At 37.8% G+C, this 19,142-nt stretch overlaps 4 protein-coding genes across 5 annotated transcripts; 2 read left to right on the top strand and 2 right to left on the bottom strand.

Annotated features, from left to right (window-relative positions):
* The first annotated feature begins 19 nt into the window (after positions 1-19).
* LOC121808369 (beta-arabinofuranosyltransferase RAY1-like) lies at positions 20-3,675 on the top strand. Of its 2 annotated transcripts, XM_042208810.1 has the most exons (7): positions 20-200; positions 291-343; positions 423-761; positions 845-1,049; positions 1,122-1,829; positions 1,911-2,157; positions 2,361-3,675. In XM_042208810.1, the coding sequence occupies exons 1-7, from the start codon at positions 198-200 to the stop codon at positions 2,804-2,806; spliced, it is 2,001 nt and encodes a 666-aa protein (XP_042064744.1). In that variant the 5' UTR covers positions 20-197; the 3' UTR covers positions 2,807-3,675. The 2 variants fall into 2 exon arrangements, with proteins under 2 accessions (XP_042064744.1, XP_042064745.1); XM_042208811.1 differs by having other exon boundaries at positions 20-343; positions 445-804; positions 928-1,049.
* Positions 3,676-3,696: 21 nt separating this feature from the next.
* Positions 3,697-6,005, bottom strand: LOC121808370 (inorganic phosphate transporter 2-1, chloroplastic-like). Its single transcript, XM_042208812.1, has 3 exons — positions 5,076-6,005; positions 4,695-4,886; positions 3,697-4,613 (listed from the first exon to the last, which is right to left on the bottom strand). The coding sequence occupies exons 1-3, from the start codon at positions 5,739-5,741 to the stop codon at positions 3,780-3,782; spliced, it is 1,692 nt and encodes a 563-aa protein (XP_042064746.1). The 5' UTR covers positions 5,742-6,005; the 3' UTR covers positions 3,697-3,779.
* Positions 6,006-9,125: 3,120 nt separating this feature from the next.
* Positions 9,126-12,814, top strand: LOC121808423 (monocopper oxidase-like protein SKU5). The gene is made up of 9 exons (XM_042208906.1): positions 9,126-9,483; positions 10,202-10,311; positions 10,383-10,653; positions 10,733-10,871; positions 11,022-11,388; positions 11,531-11,896; positions 11,984-12,062; positions 12,131-12,333; positions 12,420-12,814. The coding sequence occupies exons 1-9, from the start codon at positions 9,346-9,348 to the stop codon at positions 12,511-12,513; spliced, it is 1,767 nt and encodes a 588-aa protein (XP_042064840.1). The 5' UTR covers positions 9,126-9,345; the 3' UTR covers positions 12,514-12,814.
* A 3,485-nt stretch (positions 12,815-16,299) lies between these two features.
* LOC121806572 (NAC domain-containing protein 7-like) lies at positions 16,300-19,142 on the bottom strand. The gene is made up of 4 exons (XM_042206676.1): positions 18,919-19,142; positions 17,673-17,837; positions 17,194-17,465; positions 16,300-16,777 (listed from the first exon to the last, which is right to left on the bottom strand). The coding sequence occupies exons 2-4, from the start codon at positions 17,830-17,832 to the stop codon at positions 16,391-16,393; spliced, it is 819 nt and encodes a 272-aa protein (XP_042062610.1). The 5' UTR covers positions 17,833-17,837; positions 18,919-19,142; the 3' UTR covers positions 16,300-16,390.

The raw sequence follows: 19,142 nt of genomic DNA, 5'->3' as shown, positions 1-19,142 counted from the left end.
ATTCACAGACAGTTATAATTTATCTGAGCTATGAAGTTCGCAAATGCTCCACTACCGAATTCATCTTTTTTAATCACTTGACAACTGAAAAGGAGAAAAAAATAACCAAGGAAATGGTTTGAATATAAATAAGGAAATTGAAGTTACGCGTTTCCCTTCCGGAGCATCGCAAGTGTTGAAGATTGCGCTGCCGTCACATGGTATTGCCATTAGTTGCGTTTTTTTCACTCCTTCAATCCATTTCTAATCGCTTTAAAGGAGGAAATTGATTCATTTTATTGTGAATCAAGCGACGGACATGGATATGGATATGCATTTCTTATCCGGTATCTATAACAAGAAGGTAAAACACAGGGTGGAATTTCCCAATTTCATTGAGTAAAATCGCCGAGCATGTTCTACGCATTCTCATTTTTATTCAGTTTCCCCCAATTTATTTTGCAGATTCTGCAAAGTGGACTTTGGCTTGTTTGGATGTGTGGCTTCTTCTTGGTTGGTGTTTCCTTCTACGGCACCCAAATGCTGAAAGACCAAATCAAGATGAAGAAACCAAGTGGTTCAAGTATCCCCAGTATCACTATCTTTACAGCGCCGAGGCCTTTCGTTGGATCAATCGGTGAAAGACAGACTCTTGCTGTTAGATCATGGCTTGGATTGTCGGAACACATCATTGTTGTTCTTTTCAGCCAAGACCCTTCTGTTTCCTCCTTTGCTACCTCCATTGGTCCACGAATCTCTGTGGAGACCGAAATCGATTTCACGTGAGTTTGATTCACTCATCGTGTTTCTTCATCTTAACTCAAGGTGGACTAATTTGCTCCTACATTTTCATCGTTTTTACTAGGTTTATGGGCACCCCCTTTTTCCATTCAATGGTTGCTCGATCTCTGTCATCCTCATCAGATATTTCTGTGTTGATTGATCCAGACACCATTCTCATGGCAGACTTTTTCTCCACTTTGAGATACGCTCATAAGCTGGACCAAGACTGGCTGCTCGTTGCTTCCACCTTCCCCTTTTCGTTACAGTCTGATGATGGGATACAAAAGGTATGCGCTTGTTCATCATATTCTGGTGGGAGAAGCAGATTTCTTGCTAAAACTGTCGTTTGTCTTCCTTAGTTGCAGCCGTTTCTCGTTCAAGAAGCTTTGTGCGGAGAAAAGATGCTTATAGCATGGAACAATGGAGATCTGCCTCTTCACAAGGGTGTTCTTCCCCCTTTCTTGTTCGGGAAGGGAGTTCACAACCATTGGCTGGTCACTGAAGCTTTGATCTCTGATTTCAGGCTCGTAATCGATGCAACCTTGACTGTGTCGAGTTTCTACCTAAGCGAGCCCGATCAAGAAAGAAGCTGGGAGCTTGCTGGGAATTCCCTTCTTGGAAGGAACTATGGATCATTTTCTTTCCGTGATCCGAATTATACTAATTCATTCAGATTATCTACATGCGGTGGGAACTATCTGTTTACAAACACGGATCACAGCGCTGTGTATTGGCAGGGATACAGCAGACCACTGAACCTGAGAAACAAGAGCCTCTTTTTATCTACACAAAAGGAGTTGTTCGATTGTGTTGAGGCAGTGAAATCACTCGGAGGTTGCTTCAAACGAGAGGCATTGAGTGTGACGAAAGCAGTCACACTTCCAATGTCCATGGAATCTCTACTGGCAATTCAGGCTGATCAGAACAAGACAATTCTACTTGGAATTGCTGGATCTAGTTACGAAGACATGCTGATGAGCTGGGTCTGCAGGCTGCGTTACCTCCAAATACCAAACTTTTTGGTCTGCGCCCTCGATGATGAAGTCTATGATTTCTCAGTCCTGCAGGTGGCTTCACCTCCATTACTGATCTATATAGCTCGATTGACGACTTCATGATTTGCTAACATTTTCATGTTCATATGATAGGGCGTCCCAGTTATTAAATGTGCATCTCCTCCAACCAACATCAGCTTTGATGACTGCCATTTCGGATCCGAATGCTTTCAGAAAGTAACTAAAGTGAAGTCAAGAATGGTTCTGCAGATTTTGGAGCTTGGGTATAATGTGCTTTTGAGTGATGTGGATGTGTATTGGTTCAAGAATCCATTAGATTATCTCACTTCTTTCGGCCCGGGCGTTCTTGTCGCACAGTCCGATGAATATAATGTCACAGGTAAATATAAGAGGGCAAATTGCCACAAAAAATGCATGAAGTTTGGTTTGATGATTGCGAAAAGATCCAAACTTAATGGTTTTCTGGCTAATTTCTAAAGTTAAGGAGCGGATCAGAATTTTACCGACTAAAGTTGATTTTTTTCAGCATTTTGCACTATGGTGAAAGAGCAAATATAACTTCTTGCTTCTGGTTTCTTGCAGGAGCAATAAACTTGCCTCGGCGCCTTAACTCCGGCTTCTACTATGCTCATTCAGACAGCGCGACAATTGCTGCGCTGGGAAAGGTGGTGCAGCACGCAGCCTACTCCAATCTATCCGAACAACCAAGCTTCTACGATACGTTATGCGGGGAAGGTGGCTCCTACAGGTTAGGCGATGACCAGTGCTTGGACCCAGAAACCAACCTACGGGTCCATTTCTTGGATCGAGATCTCTTCCCAAACGGTGCATACCGGGGTCTATGGGAGGAGGAGGACACGAAGAAGGCCTGCGAGGAAAGGGGCTGTTTTATTCTACACAACAACTGGATAAACGGGAGAAAGAAGAAGCTCGAAAGGCAGGTATTGTCCGGGCTGTGGGAGTATGACATCAACACTAGAATGTGTTTGCAAAGCTGGTACACGACAAATCCCAAAAGTTATTTCTAAGCATCATTGGAGCTCATTCCTATGTGTGGACATCGATAACTTGCTTAGTTCTTGCCGTTGGACTTTTAGGATAAAGCTAAAAAAGGAAAGAGCTTAGGAAACTAAGAAAAACATAGGTTTTAGAGCATTAGATACCTACCCCCCCCACACCACAGCTTCATCAATCTGCTTCTGCTGGTCTGAGATGCTGGAGGGATGTTTTCATGTTTCCAGTCTACCGCAAGCCCAGCCGTGCAAAATACATGCAAGAGAAAGCAAGAGGTGAGAGAGGAGACGCCATCTCATTCACAGAGCGTGAGCAGGCAAATGAAGGATATCATGGTGAGGGTAGTTCATGCTGGCGGTCGAGTAGAAATGTATCATACTCGAATTCGTGCCTCCGAACTCATTCGGAAATACCCAGATTTCTACATCACTACTCCTCAGGTCTTCAACCGCCCACAGGAATCTGTCTTGACAGAAGACGACGTCTTGTTACCTGGCCGGAAATACTTTCTCATGAGGCGTACTTCTGTGGAGAAGCTGAAACGTAAACACTCAGCCAGAGGGAGAGCCAGTGAAATTGAAGAAGCCGGAGATGTTAGTATCGAGGAATCCATCTCTTCTGCTCAGGACCTCTTCGTTTCCACAGAGCGTCCGCGTCGTGCAGATTCTGCATCGAAAAAATCTGTGAAAGAGAAGAGACCATTCGTTCCACCAATCCAGAAGCCGAAGCTATGGAAGGAAAGTGACTGGGAGCCGAGCCTCGATTCTATACAAGAGTTATCTCCATGAACACAAACCGTTTAATCAGATTTCTCTATGTTTATTGGCTTCTTGTGTTTGATTATGAACTTTCTTGATTGAGGAATAATACTTGATTATCATGAGATCTCCATAAGTAAATAACATACATGTGGAAGATGTGAATCATATTCATAAATCTCAGTTGAAAATTTTCAGTGCACATTATAATAAAACAATGGAGTTTCACTCACAGTAAGTAGGATAAGAACTTGGTGAAGATCCATGTATAAACAACAGCAAAAGTGGCTCCAGCAGGAATGGTGACAGCCCACGACGTCACAATCTCCCTCACGGTCTCTGCTCGTACGCTGTTAAGCCCTCTTGCGAACCCTACCCCCATCACTGCTCCAACCAGCGTGTGTGTGGCTGAGATAGGCAGTCCGAGCTTCGAAGCCCCAAGCACAACCGATGCAGCTGCAAACTCAGCAGCAAAGCCCCTAGTCGGTGTCAGCTCCGTTATCTTCTTCCCGATAGTCGCTATAACTCTGTATCCCCAAACCATAAGCCCTGCAACGATCCCAAATCCGCCCCATGCCAGCACGTCATTGGGGATCACAATCTCACCGCCACACGCCCCACCTTGCAGAATCGAGAGGGCCGCTGCCAGAGGGCCAATCGCATTGGAGACATCGTTCCCCCCGTGTGCAAATGACATGAAGCAGGCCGACAGAACTTGCATGTACCCGAACACTCCGTAAACTATCTTCAACTGTGTTCCCTTAGGACCAGCTATATCAGACAGGAGACCGATGTTTTTACTCGACTCGTTCTCTGTTCTTGATTCTGTCACTTGTGCATCATCTTTAGGAGGCTTGTCGAGGAGGTGGCCGAGCTGCGTCCGTATGATTCTGTCGAACAGGACAGCTCCGCAAGCGCCACAGGCTAAGGCCTGCGCGATGGCTACAGATAGAGTCTGGCTGAGAGGGAATGCAGCGAAGGAAATCCCCGTGACGCCTAAGAAGACAGCTAATGGTGCAGCTGCCGCTGCTGCTTGCCCCGGGTTTCGAGCACTGTAAACAAACTAGATGTAGAGACAAGGGTTAGATTTGAGGCCGCATCCATAGTTTTCTGCAAAAAGACTGAAACATACATACATACATACCCTGCGGATGCATTTATAGACGAGGAAAGAGGCGAATGCTCCCACCAAAGGCGACACGACCCACGACAAAGTCACACGTGCCAGCGAGCTCCAGAAAACAGCTCCAGCGCCTCCATAGGCTAGCCCAAATCCGACCATTGATCCGACTATACAATGCGTGGTAGAGACAGGCCAACCATAGTATGATGCAACCTAAGTAGCCAAATTGAATATAGGAAATCAGAAGGTTTTAAGAATATGACATAAACCACATGATTTATGAGTTAGCTAAATCTTCCAAGTTTAAGGTAGAAATCTTGAACACTATGTAATGCAAATTCAAACATTGTAACTAATTTTCCAATGTTAGGTAATTAGCAAGAGAGGAAAGGGGGATAGTACCTGAAGCCAAGTGCCAGCAGCAGCCAAGGAAGAAATAAGGCCAGCAAAAAGCAGAGTCTCCTTCCCCTGAAAAACGCTGGCCACGAGAATCCCCTTCTGCATCGTGGTGGTGACGTGCGTGCCCATGAGCAGCGCCCCGGAGAACTCCAGCACGGCGGCGATGATGACCGCCCTCCTCAGGGACAGCGCCCCCGACCCCACCGACGTCCCCATGGCATTCGCCACGTCGTTGGCCCCGATGTTCCACGCCATGTAGAACCCGAACAGCAGCGTGGCGTACGACACTGCCCGAGTCTTCACCGGCAGCCCCCGCCCCAGCGACGGCATCGCCAGCGGCAGGGCCAGCACCGCCACCGCGATGCACACCCCCATGGCCGCCGCCGTCGCCGGGGAGATGTTCATCGCCTCCGCCACCCCGGGGAGCGGGAGCTCGTCCTCCGACTTCACATGATCGCCGCCACCGGATTCTTCTTCTGCGTAAGAGGAGGATAAGGCGGCGGAAGGAGAGAGCCTAGAGAATGAGATGGAGAGAGATGACGAAGGTGGGTGGGGGTTGGGGATGAAGAGGTGTGTATTGAGTCGGAAGCGGGGGAGGTGGAAGTGGGAGTTGCGGAGGAGGAGAGTTGCGGCGGCGGCGGTGTTTCTGAGGCCGTAGGAGGAAGCCATGGAGTGACTGAGTGAGTGACTAAGATGAGAGAGTGAGAGAGAAGGTGGGCTTGATTAACGACCATTAATCCAGAATGGCTGAGTTTGCATCTTCTTGAATCCCAGTTTTCTTCCGGCGATGTTGAATGGAATATGGATGAGTGGTGGAAAGCTGAAGATTGAGTGTGTTGTTTCAGAGCCACTATATGATCCAATAATATCCGTTATCCACGCTACCTTTTAACTCTCCTCTCCAAGGGCATTACCAACTCCTATGCACTGCACCTATTTTCTCTCTCCCAACAAATATACCATTATCATTATGTATCATACTCCCTCCATATCTTGTCTTGTTAATTGAGATCCACACCAAAATTAAAAATAGTGCCTTGAATAAAGTAAGAGATAAACTAAGAACGAATGCTTCTTTTTTGCAAAATATGTTTGAATTTCATAAAATAAAATAAATTATTCAATTAACATGGAACGGAGGAGTGCTACATCATGTTACACCATTGTATCAAAAATCTATATGTTGCTAGCATAATATTGTAACCGGACTGAATCTGGTATATATATTTTACGATAAGGAGTATTAGCTTATGTTTGGTAGAGTAGATAATTTATGTATGGATGGAATTCTATGATAGAATTGCATAGTTATCTATCCTCCCAAACATTTAAGTCTATTCTGAAAAATTGCCGATGTGCTTAACATTGATTCATTTGTTCAATGAGATGTGATGTTCCCAACAATAGAAATCATACGTAAACAAAACTGCCAGTTCTCAAAACCATAGATGGTTGCATATTTGCGTGATTTTAGTGATGTTTGGATGTAGGCATGTAGCTTTAACACTTTCAAATTTATTTAATTTTATTATTTTCATGTCGATCTCTCCATTTTCTTTTTAGTTTGTGGATGTTCATTTTCTACATTTGAAAATAAATCTCTTTCATTAAAATATCCAACTACTTTTTTTCTCTATACTTAACTCTTTCTAAAATTTCATATCACTCCAGAATATGGATATCTTAATAAGACGGATGGAGAGAGAATTATAGTAACTACTCAAATCTTGGACCTGTGCCGAAAGTATAGGCCCATAGTGTAGCTCGTGTGGTAAGTCGATTTGAAGGAATAAAATCGATGGATTTCAAATATAACGGACCAACATCCAAGATGTGGGCTTGGGCTACTTCTCTAAACTTCGACTAGTAAAATAATGAATTTGGACTCTATTTCGTTTGGAGTATTAAAAAAAATAATAACAAAACAATTAGTAGATCCATCCAAACAATTACGATGACTGGGGCAATATAAAACTGGTTAAAGCAATTGAGTCAGAAACATTAAATGTATTTGCTAAATCGAGGCTCTATTTATTCCTCAAAAGAAGTTGCGTTCTATGTATCCACTTTTTTTAAATAAAGACCATCGTTACAACTAACAACACAATAACGTAATACAAAAGTTAATTTAATGTATAGTTGAAACAACTCTTATTATATCATTAAAATTTAAATACACCACTTTTGAACTATTGTTAAAATAATAGCTATTTAAATTATAAATCTAGGCCAGTTACATAACATTTGAAAGAAATATTTGAGGCCATATAAATTTTAATGGTTACTAGAATAAGTATTTTTATTTTAATAAATAAACCATCATAATTTAATATATTCTAATTTCAAATAAATATTACAATCAAAATTTAACTAAATCTTATGATTTAAATAGGATTATCCCACTATATTTTTTTTTATCACTTTGGACTAGATTATTGGTCATATGCGCATGCAATCTGTCTAATTATCATTCTTAATTTAATAATTATAGCAAGAATGTAAGTGGAATTCATGGGGAAGAAATAAAAAAGGTGTAGGACTGCAAAGTCAAATATATGATATAATAAATGTTAGTATTATTAAAAATTATTTAAATACAGTATTAAAGTTGAATTTTCGACATCCTACCATAGTTAATTATCGTGTGATTTTAGTGTTGTCCGAATGTGGACATAGTCAAATCTTATATGACATCGATGCTATTTTTCTAATTTTCAATTAATGACAATAATTGTGTTTAAAGTTAGTGTTTGGAAGTTGGAAGAGGAAATGACAATATGCCAAGGTAGAACTCACTCTTCAATTTTCAGGGAGCAGCATCCCCAATAAATGGAAGAATTCAACCAATAATTAAAGTCAAATTATGATTTAATTAGTTTGATCATATCTCTTAAAATGTGGAAAATAAATATAAATGAATTAGATGTATATCAAAACTTGGATATTGTTGTAAACAAAACAAGAATATATTAACATTAAATACTGCATTACAATATGTTAGTAAGTGTTAACATTAATCAAATTAGCAACTAAATAAATTATTTATGTAATTTAATTCTACTATTTTTCATATAAAAACCATTTACTGTAATTCTAAGGGCACTCGTAACTGGTGACAACATTTAATCGATTATATTAAATGTGTTAATCGCTGATTGTAAAAAAGCGAGATGGGTTGCACTTGCATACCACATACATTAGACTGCATGCTTGTATGAAATCGATCAATTTGGGAATGACATAGACTATTTACCTAATTTAATTTCTAGATAGATTACATCTAAAACAAGTTATATTGAACGCCGAAATTGGCGGCAAGAAAAGATTAAAGATGGACACTACGTAATACTATGAAAATGGATAAAATAAAGTCATATTTTATCAATGTTTGTTAGTTGGGCCCCACCCCACCGGATTTCCCATCTGAAATTCGATTATTTTATTTTGGAAATACTGCAAATTGCCGGACAAATGTAGAAAAATATTTTAATGTCGGCTAATCACTAGGGATCAAATATGAATAAATATTTCCTTGAAATAACACTAAAAATATGTGCATTACAAAATGACGGAATTTATAATTTCAGGCTAAATAGTAAATACCATTAATAATGGCACTACATTCTAATTATTTTCATAACAATATCTTGAGGATCTTATGTCAATTACGTTTCTAAATTCAATATGGAAAGTTGAAATACATGTTTGTACATATAAAAAATTAGGTATTTGTCATTTAAATCATTTTGTTGACTTATTATCGATTTCATAATTTGGCATTTATTTTTTTAAAATTTTAATATTTATAGTAATATGAAGATTAAGTTTCAAAGATTAAGAGATCCTAAATTCTTTAACTTTGTATCGATTGCAAGTAGTATTATAAGAAGACGAACCACCATTTCTTCGCATAACTATTTAAAAAGTGCTCTGCTAGCTCTATTTTATAAATATTAAACTTCTCGAACATTCTTTCTTTTAGAATTAAAAATTGTTATTAATAACAATTAGACAAAGGAAAATATAATAATATAATAAAAAAAACACTGCGCCATGAAAAAAGGGTTATAGGTAAGAACGACGCAAATCACTCACTCCACCCAAAGCCCAAGAAAATCAAGCCTTCTTCTCTCTCAAATTCCTTTGAGTGTTGATAGAGGAAGTAGAAGCACACCTTTTGCACTCTCTCTGCATTTGGTCTCTCTGTTTTTTTCCCTTTCCCAGTTTATCCCATTTGTTTGCTATTGCAAATTTTTCTTCTTTCAAATCAGAAATGGCGACATTCCGGTTACTGTATTGGATATTCTTCATTGGGTTGCTGTTCAAAATCGGTTCTTGCGCCGACCCCTTTGCTAACTTCGAATTGGATTTCTCTTACATCACTGCTTCTCCATTGGGTGTCCCTCAACAGGTTAATTCATTTCTTCCTTGTGATTTACTGAATTTTGTTGAATCAATAATTTTCTATATCTCTGGATTTTATTAGCAACCGTTGGATTGATTTACGCCTTATTCTTGTTTTTTGTTTGTATTTAAGCTCTTGTCAATTGTTATTGTCTCTATTTTTGAGTTTTTTTCTCAATTGAAGTTGAAGTTTGATTTGAGCTGTTGATTTTATTCCTTTGACGATTTCAAAAAGTAGGATCAAAACCAATCTGTTATAAATGGTGTCTAATTAATTATTGGAGTTAACTTTTATGATTCATCTCTGACTATGTTTACTCTTTTGAGGATTTTCTGTTTGATTATTACAGTATGTAGTTTTGAGGTTGCCATGTTGATTCTGTTGGATTCATTAATCTTGTTTTGTAGGTTTTTTTTTTCTTATTCAAGCTCTTTTAACTTCTTGTAATTGTCTCTGCTTTTGAGCTTTTTTTTCTCTCAATTAAAGTTGAAGTTTGATTTGAGCTGTTAATTTTATTGCTTTGATGATTCCAAAAGGTAGTGTATAGGGACCACAGTAGAATCAAGATGAATCTGTAATAAATGGTGTCTGTTTAGTCATTGGAGTTGGCTTTTATGGTTCATCTCTGACTCTAGCTACTCTTTTTAGGATTTTCTGTTTTTTTATTTGTATTTTTAATGTTTTGAGGTTGGCATGCTGATTATGTCTATGCTCCATTTTTTAGGTAATAGCTGTCAATGGGAAATTCCCAGGCCCTGTTCTCAACGTTACAACAAATTACAATGTGGTGGTGAATGTTAAGAACAAGTTAGATGAGAATCTCCTGGTCACATGGTATGTTTTATCTCAATAGATTTATCATTTATATAGAATCAGATTGTGTGATAAGATTGCTGGTGTCACAGGTCCGGGATCCAGATGCGCCGTTCTTCGTGGCAGGACGGGGTTCTAGGCACAAATTGCCCCATCCCGCCGAAGTGGAACTGGACCTACCAGTTCCAGGTGAAGGATCAGATTGGTAGCTTCTTTTACTTCCCATCACTCAACATGCAGAGGGCGTCTGGTGGATTCGGCTCTTTGGTTATCATGAACCGCAATATCATTCCTATTCCTTTCAACACCCCTGATGGAGATATAGTTATTATGATTGGTGATTGGTACACACAAAACCATACGGTTGGTTTTCTGATTTTTGATCATGCACTCAATTGTGAAATGCGGAATTTTCTTATTTTGATCATGTATGGAAATGCAGGCTCTAAGGAAAGCCCTTGACAGTGGAAAAGAATTAGGAATGCCTGATGGAGTTCTGATCAATGGAAAGGGACCATACAGATACAATACTTCTCTTGTTCCTGATGGAATAGTGCACGAGACTATTAATGTTGATCCTGGTAAACTTCTTAAACACGTCCCTCGATTTACTGGAAAATAAATTGATTGTCTTCCCGATGGAGTATCTCTTATTGTTGATTTGTTCGCTTTATCCCTCGCAAAAGCGTATTTTACATAATTGACTAACCTTCTTATTTTGGAAATTGCAGGTAAAACGTATCGTATTAGGGTCCACAATGTTGGGGTGTCAACTAGCCTGAATTTTCGTATTCAGAACCATAATCTGCTTCTGGCAGAAACCGAGGGTTATTACACGACTCAGCAGAACTATACCAGTTTGGATATCCACGTTGGGCAGTCTTACTCTTTTCTCGTTACCATGGATCAGAATGCAAGCAGCGATTACTATATTGTTGCCAGTGCAAGATTTGTGAATGAGTCACTCTGGCAAAGAGTTACCGGTGTTGCTGTTTTGCATTATTCAAACTCGAAAGGGAAGGCCGCCGGTCCACTCCCAGACTCCCCGAATGACTTTTATGACAAATCATATTCACTCAACCAGGCTTTGTCTATCAGGTCCGTATTTCTGCACTTTTTGTACATCTCTTTTCGTTTTTATGCTGTATGATTCTTTCGATGCACGTTAATTTTGATGCGAACTGTTCTTTTCTTCTCATGACTTGCTGTTCCTCAATCTGATTCCGTGCGTGTATGCCAGGCAAAACGTGAGTGCTAGTGGAGCTCGTCCTAACCCACAGGGTTCTTTTCGCTATGGTTCAATCAATGTTACCGATGTGTATATTCTCAAGAGTCTTCCACCAGTAATGATTAATGGGAAGCTACGAGCAACATACAATGGGATATCATTTGTCAACCCTGACACCCCTATACGCCTTGCTGACGTGTACAAGGTGAAAGGCGACTATAAGCTAGATTTTCCCAGCAAACCACTGAATAGGCCCGCAATTGTGGACAGATCTCTCATCAACGCTACCTACAAGGGATTCATAGAAATCATACTCCAGAATAACGACACAGTTGTACAGACATTTCACGTGGATGGATATTCATTCTTTGTCGTTGGGTATGGTCTCAATCTTTAGTTATTTCATCTTATAAACAGGTGACTTGTTACCCTCCTAACTACTTATTGTATGGTGAATGATCTCAGGATGGGCTATGGTGATTGGACGGAAAACAACAGGGGCTCGTACAACAGATGGGATGCGATATCTCGTTCCACTGTCCAGGTATGAATCCTATTGACCAACCACTTACTCGCTATCATGTCTTACAACTTTTATTTTTCGATGGTCAGGTTTTTGCTGGAGGATGGACTGCTGTCTATGTGTCGCTTGACAATGTCGGTGCATGGAACCTTAGGACTGACAACCTCGATAGGTGGTATCTTGGGCAAGAGACCTACATGAGAATCATCAACCCCGAAGATTCTAGCAACAAAACAGAATTGCCTGTCCCCGACAACGCTCTCTTCTGTGGTGCCCTCAGCCATATGCAAAAGTGAGTGAAACTGTATAACTCTACCTGCAAATAACTCCATCTGCTCATCTTTAGCAGCATGAATTTATTTTGATGGTTATGTGCAGGCCTCAGAAAGCTTCCTCAGCAACGGCACTGCACATACGCTTGCTCTATATGATGCTCGTGATTGTTCCAACACTGATTTTCCTTTTGCACTAAACTTTTGCTGACGATGAAATATATGATCAACCAACATTTATCAAATTTGGAAAAGGGTCCCGAAGAAATGATTCGATCCTCTTATCTTGATTTCTCAAACCAACGAGACGGCGTGGTGTGTCAAAATGTTGTTGGAGTTGTGGACATGATTGTTTTTTGTTCATCGATCATGTAAGAGTATTAGTACTTGTCAAATTGTCCAAAGCATTAGTCCTCATTAATATTAGGTGATTATTACATTGTTTAAGATGTACCATTCTTATGCTCTCTCCCTTCAATTCTAATTTTTTTTCTTTTAAAATTTCTTTATTTCTTTGCTGCAACATTTTTCTTTGAGACTCATCCAATTACTTCTACGCAGTTGCATTTAACTTGAAAATCTAATTTGCATGACATTCATCAATAGTCAATTCCCCAATTTCTAGCTAGTCAAATCTTTATTATTGACATTAGTATTACAATAAAAACATGCAATTTAGTCTAAACTTAATTTTGGACTGAAAATTAAGATTTGTGGACAGTGTCTTGGGTGTATTAGAAATTGCTTGTTTTGGTATTACTATACAAATGTAAATTCTGTAATTAACATTTATTGCCCTACCCCAAATAATAAAAATATGATTTCTTGCTAAATTTGAAATAGCAACCATAACTAAAATTTGCAAATTAAAAGTAAAGAATATGTATAGAATGGAATCCCAAATAACAATTAAATGGAAGAGCAAAATCGGATTGAACTATTTCAAATGCATATTCGAATCATAAGACGTAACAATATCAAGTGAAATCAGCTTACTTTATAAGTCTACTACTCCTACATGGCAAGTGTAAATGACTTAAATGCATATTTAAGTAGTTATTATTATTTTTATAAATTTGGTAGTGTATTATAAAAAAATTAATTGGTGAAGTATATATGATAAAGATTCTGTGTATATATATATTAATTAACTTACCGACTTTATTATATGGAGTGAATTGAAGGACTAAATTATGTGTCTATGGTACTCGATTTTAAAATAAAATGCCAAGTAATACTAGTCTTAATTTAATTTAAGAGTGCTGATCTTCTTTCCTTTCATCAACCATACTAATTTGTAAAGTACAATATAGTATATATACTCCGGTCCTAGACACACTTATTCATTGAACACATGGAATCATGATGTATTTTATTTTGGGGTTGACGGATAAGCCCCCAAGGAAAGAAGAATGATTGACCAAAGAATGTGCTGTCTGTATTAATTTTTTTTATAATCCCTTAATTTCTGCATTAGATTTTAGGAAATTTACATTTTTTATGGTCAATGTTCTGATTTAGAATATTACTTCAATTCACCTTGATATTAAAACATGAGGCAACGATTAATTAATTACATTATGAATTTTGATAGCCAATTAGCGCTGTAAAATTGCATAATTAGGCATCTTCATGAGTAAATATATCATTAATTAATTAATTAGTATAGGAGGAGCTTTATTTTTAACACCAGACATGTAGTATGATACGTGCAGATATATGAGAATATTCCTCATATCATTATTTGGTTATTTAATAATTTACCGTATCTTTCATATATGATTAGGATTATTTTCGGGTATTTAGCATTATAAATAGGAGACAATGTTCTTCCTTTCATTCAATAAATGAAATAAGAGAATTCACATTAGTTTCTTTTTCTTTTACAATTCAAAACCCAAGTTCTTATCGTTGTTGATCGTCGGGCAAAGGTTCCCGCGACTTCACGGAGGAATTCCTGCGAGGTTAAGGAGTACGTCCTTAACATAGTACCTAATTAAAGATGAGGCGTGAGCGAAGAGTAAGAGGGGCCCAGATATGCAGATGGGCCGGGTCAAATTGGAGTAATAATTGTGAGAATGCAGGCTGAGGAGCGTGATGGTGGGATCATTTTTTGTAGCTGTTTAATCATGTTTACTTCCATAACACACAATACATAATCATATCACCATCCTCACTACACATATCCCCATATATATACATATATAAATCTCTCTCTACCTCTATAACACTACCTTGCCTCTCTCTATACATATACATATATATGTATTTTGGTTTGACCACAAGAAACATGCATTGACTTGAGGATTCAATGTTGGCCACTTCCAAAACAAAGTATCATCACCTCACTTCAAAAACAAGGTGTCTTCACTGCGCCAAGATGCAAGAAACTGCAAATTTCAAACAACACTCACATTTTGGTAATGGTTTATATTCATCATCACACACTCATTATGTACATACATACATATATATTCTTCACGCGCCTACTTATTCTTTGAGGTTGGACTTAATATTTTAGTTTGCATATACGATCTAATGGAGTTATAAATTCTAAGAAATATTATCGTTCCATGCAAGAAATTCCCTTACTAACTTCAAAAAAGTCCTTTTTTTTATAATGTTATCAAATTTTTGGTATTTTTATGTGAATTGTTGTACAAAATCCCATGTCAATGGAACAAAATAGTATAAGAAACATATTATCTTGGACAAAATAGCGAGCGAATATATATAGCACATACCAAAACAAATATTTCCGTCCGCCTCTGCCTGCCCCTTTGTAACCATGACTTCTTTTAAACTCACAAGTTTGAAAGCATGCAATGCAATGCCTAAAACTTATTCTTTAAATACTTTCTGCAAATTATCTATGACAAATATGCTGCACAATTTTAAGTGATAGTAGAAGATTCTCGTAAATGCACAGGAGATGTTTAATGCTACCATTATTTTTACACTTTGTATATGCTTTAAATTAAATACGAAGCAAATTGAAAAGTTTCTATATATCACAATGGATTTCGCTAATAATGTGTTATACGGATAGTAGGTAAAGACTAGAGATGCATTGGACTATTTGTATCTTCGTCATCATCCATCTATAAATTAAACTCGATGGCTTTTAATAGTAGATGGATGAGTTTACGTCTGTGTAAAGGATAAGAAAAGCTTTTGTAAATTTTCGACCAGCTCTTAAAATAAATATACAAATCAAAGCCAAATATTCCAATTTCCACAAGCCTGCCCTTCTAAGTGACGTTGTTTCCGACAGCAAAAGCAAAGAAAAGGAATTTACTCTATGATTGCTCTGTATCATTAATTGTAACAATTCCCCATTAAATTATACTACTACTAACTACTAGCTTTTACTATATAACAATATTCATCAACTTCGACTTCTCCTTATCTATATATGAAGTTTAGTATAGTGCTCGCAACATACTCACTTCTATTTTACAATTATCAAATTTTACATTCGATCAAACTCATTCATATATAATAGTACATATCAGTGAAAATCATAAAATTTGGATTTGTTTGCAATTATCCAGTGACTAGAATTTTGGTTAAATCGAGAAATTATACATGTGCGTCACCACCGGTACTTAGTTAAATGATGTTGTCCATTTATAAAGAAAAGCATGTCGTTTCATTGAAAACATCAACAATATACACATAGGTGGCTTGTTTTTCGCCTTAGGACAATTGCAAACAAATCAAAATGTCATTATATTCCCCTACTCATTTTTAAAGTTGCCAGACGAACCGAAATTTGACTAATCTTCATAAATTTTTAGGCAATTGGCCCTTTTAAATTTCATATAAAAGGGATATATTCAGAGGCATTACAGAGATGACCTTGTGCAACCACAATAAAATCTTCGTCGGACCACTATCTTACAAGAATAACATGTACTATGTACTAATTAAGCTTTCCCTCCCTCCCTCTTTGTTTTTTTTAAAAAAAAAATGAAGTTTCTAGATATAGTAATAAGTAGTATTGCAAGATCAACAGCTATAGGTGACATTATCAGTTATATTATTTACAGCAAACAGTATATATATAATCGCACATCACTTCCACAGATCAATCTGACAACAACTCGAAGACGAATTCAATTCCCCACCCTCGTTCTCCTTCGGAACATCCTCGTGGCTGAGCTGCGACGCCACAAACTTGTCAAGAACTCTCCAATCTGTGACGTGAAAGTAGTCCGGGTTGGAGGGCGGCGGCTGAAGAACTTTAGGGCTTTCTAGAAGGGGCAGCTGGAGGAAGTGATCGGGGCCGTACGGGAAGGACATCTCTTTCTTGTAGGGCAGATTCGGATTGTACGAGTGTTGTTTCGGAGATTCCATGAACGAGACGTGGTCGTCGTACCACATGGGCGAGTCGTGCTCGCTCATTTTCTGCGTCGTCGCAATCCTCTTCTTGAAAACCCTACACACCACCCATCCTTCTTCCTGCAGACACAATTAAGCAACTAACTACTCATATATTAAGTATAATGAGCTACTATACTTATCACTAATTGGTTTTTAAGATATTGATTTTCATTATGAGCTAAAACATTAACTGACCAGACACTATATGTGGGCTGAATTGAAAATTGATTGCCCTAGCAATACATTTATTTGTGCTTCAAATTTGGACTAGTTAACTAACCCAATGATTATATAGATCGCAATGAAAAAAATGACTATATAAACTTTAGTCTAGTTGTGCTAAAGTATTATCTGACGCAACAATATATCAATACCGGCGTAGAAAAATGGCTGGCCCAATACTACATAATACTAGGCGTAAAACAGAAAAATGACCGACTCAATATATTTGAGTCCACTCGGAATAGATACAAGTAAGGTAAATACATACATACCTGAGGGGTTCCGTTTTCGTCGGTTTCGAGGCGATATTCATGCATGATCCAGTCTGATTTCTGACCATTTGGAGCTCGCCCTTTGTAGAAAACTAGGGTTTTTCTCATTCCGATCAACTCCTGCTTAGAGTAGATGCCCTTATCCCGCCCGGTTGCTTTCCAAAACCCCGCTGTCGTGGCTCGATTCGTGCGCGTTCCCGTTGGATACTTCTTGTCTTTGTGGCTGAAAAAGTACCATTCGTTTTCATCTTCTGTTCCTATTCTGCACAGCTCTACCAAAATCAACCATAACTATGTTAGATTTAATTCATGTTGCCATTTTGTAAATTCATTATACTCCATTTTTTTAGTTTATCAAAGTACATATAAAAAGGAAGGTAGTATTTGGTGTTTAAATGAGGACAAATAAAGAAACGATTTTTTTGTTATATTTTGAATTGAATGGATGGAGTGTACGTGAAGAAATGATCATATTGTACCTTGGAGATCGCATGGCTCAATTTTGTACAGATCAACATCTTTGATGACGTCCAAGTCGATACTTCGGTTAGTAATCTTCCTCCGGAGATAATAATCGACAAGTTCCTCATCGGTCGGATGGAATCGGAAGCCCGGGGGGACGTGTGAAAACGTATTCATATTCTCTGATTCAATCCATCAAGATTAATTTCTCTTCTCTCTTCTTCTTTTATCAACAAAGTAAAGGTGTTTCTCTTTTTTATGTGATTGTTTAGGGTTTTACATATAAATAAAGAAAGAATTAAAGCACATCATGTCCACCAAATATCCCTATCATCGAATAATTCAATCAAGCCTATATGGTCCAAAACATTGTTCATATTATAAATTGCGCGTGACATAATTTCCTAATTTTTTTATGTAAGTACTTACGATTTTGCCGCGTATTACTAAATGTTTGTTTCGTATAAACCATATTTTTGGAGGTGTTTGGTTTATTAATGTGTACGTAAAGAAACAAGAATAAAATGAATCTTAATGAAAAATAAATGATCTCTTTTTGATTATATAATATCTAAATATGGCATGATAAACTAGCTATAGTGAAATTTCAAATTAATTTGGATGTAAAAATCGATCGAGATTTGAAATTCTAACATTATTTTTCATATAAATTTTAAGGTTAATTAAATAACAAAAAATATCACAAAATTAAATGAACGTATATATTTGGAGTATTAAGCGTGCAGTCAATGATGATGAATTCCAACAAGAAATTGCAAGGCTATAATCATCGACAACAATTTCTCAATGCAAAATGGATGAGGTGGATGCCAAATTAAATCAGTACTAGTGCTTGTATCATAATGAGAAGTAAAAAATATATAGGCATGTGAGATGCATGCAAAGTTCTCACCACTCCCCTTATAATTATGTATTTCAAAAAAAGAGAGAATGTAAAATCAATATCAAAATCATACTATTATTCCAATTATATACTCTTATTCATAGTAACAAAATAACCACCTACAAAAAAAATCTAAATTGAACTAGATGAAAATCTAGAAATAAAACTTGAAAAATAACACACTAAATATTACTTTCTGAAAAATCAAAGATAGAGAACCTCAAATCAATATGCAAGTTATATTATCTAAATTAAGCTAGATCACCAAGTTATTATCTTAGCATTAGCTTAAAGTAATGGCAATCCTAAAATTGATCACAACTTTCAAATTAATTCCACAACTTTAAACGATTCCAAACCTTGACGAGAAGTTGAATCGGCCCGTGGCAAAGTGAAATCTCCGACGAAGAGAAGGAAGAAGTTCTCCTCGGGACTAAAACCCCTTTACACGGCCGAGCCGGGCCGGGTTGGGCTGGATCCCGAGGAAAAGGGCTTCTTGAATCCTCACTGAGCAAGAGAGATCAAGGCTTGAAAACCCTACTTGAACAAGGGGAGAATGGAAAGAGCGAATGATATAGTTATA

The sequence above is a fragment of the Salvia splendens genome, chromosome 6 (assembly GCF_004379255.2).
Source record: "Salvia splendens isolate huo1 chromosome 6, SspV2, whole genome shotgun sequence".
NCBI classification, from domain to species: domain Eukaryota; kingdom Viridiplantae; phylum Streptophyta; class Magnoliopsida; order Lamiales; family Lamiaceae; genus Salvia; species Salvia splendens.
The sequence above is the reverse complement of the archived record's forward strand: the minus strand, read 5'-3'. Positions and strand labels throughout refer to the sequence as shown.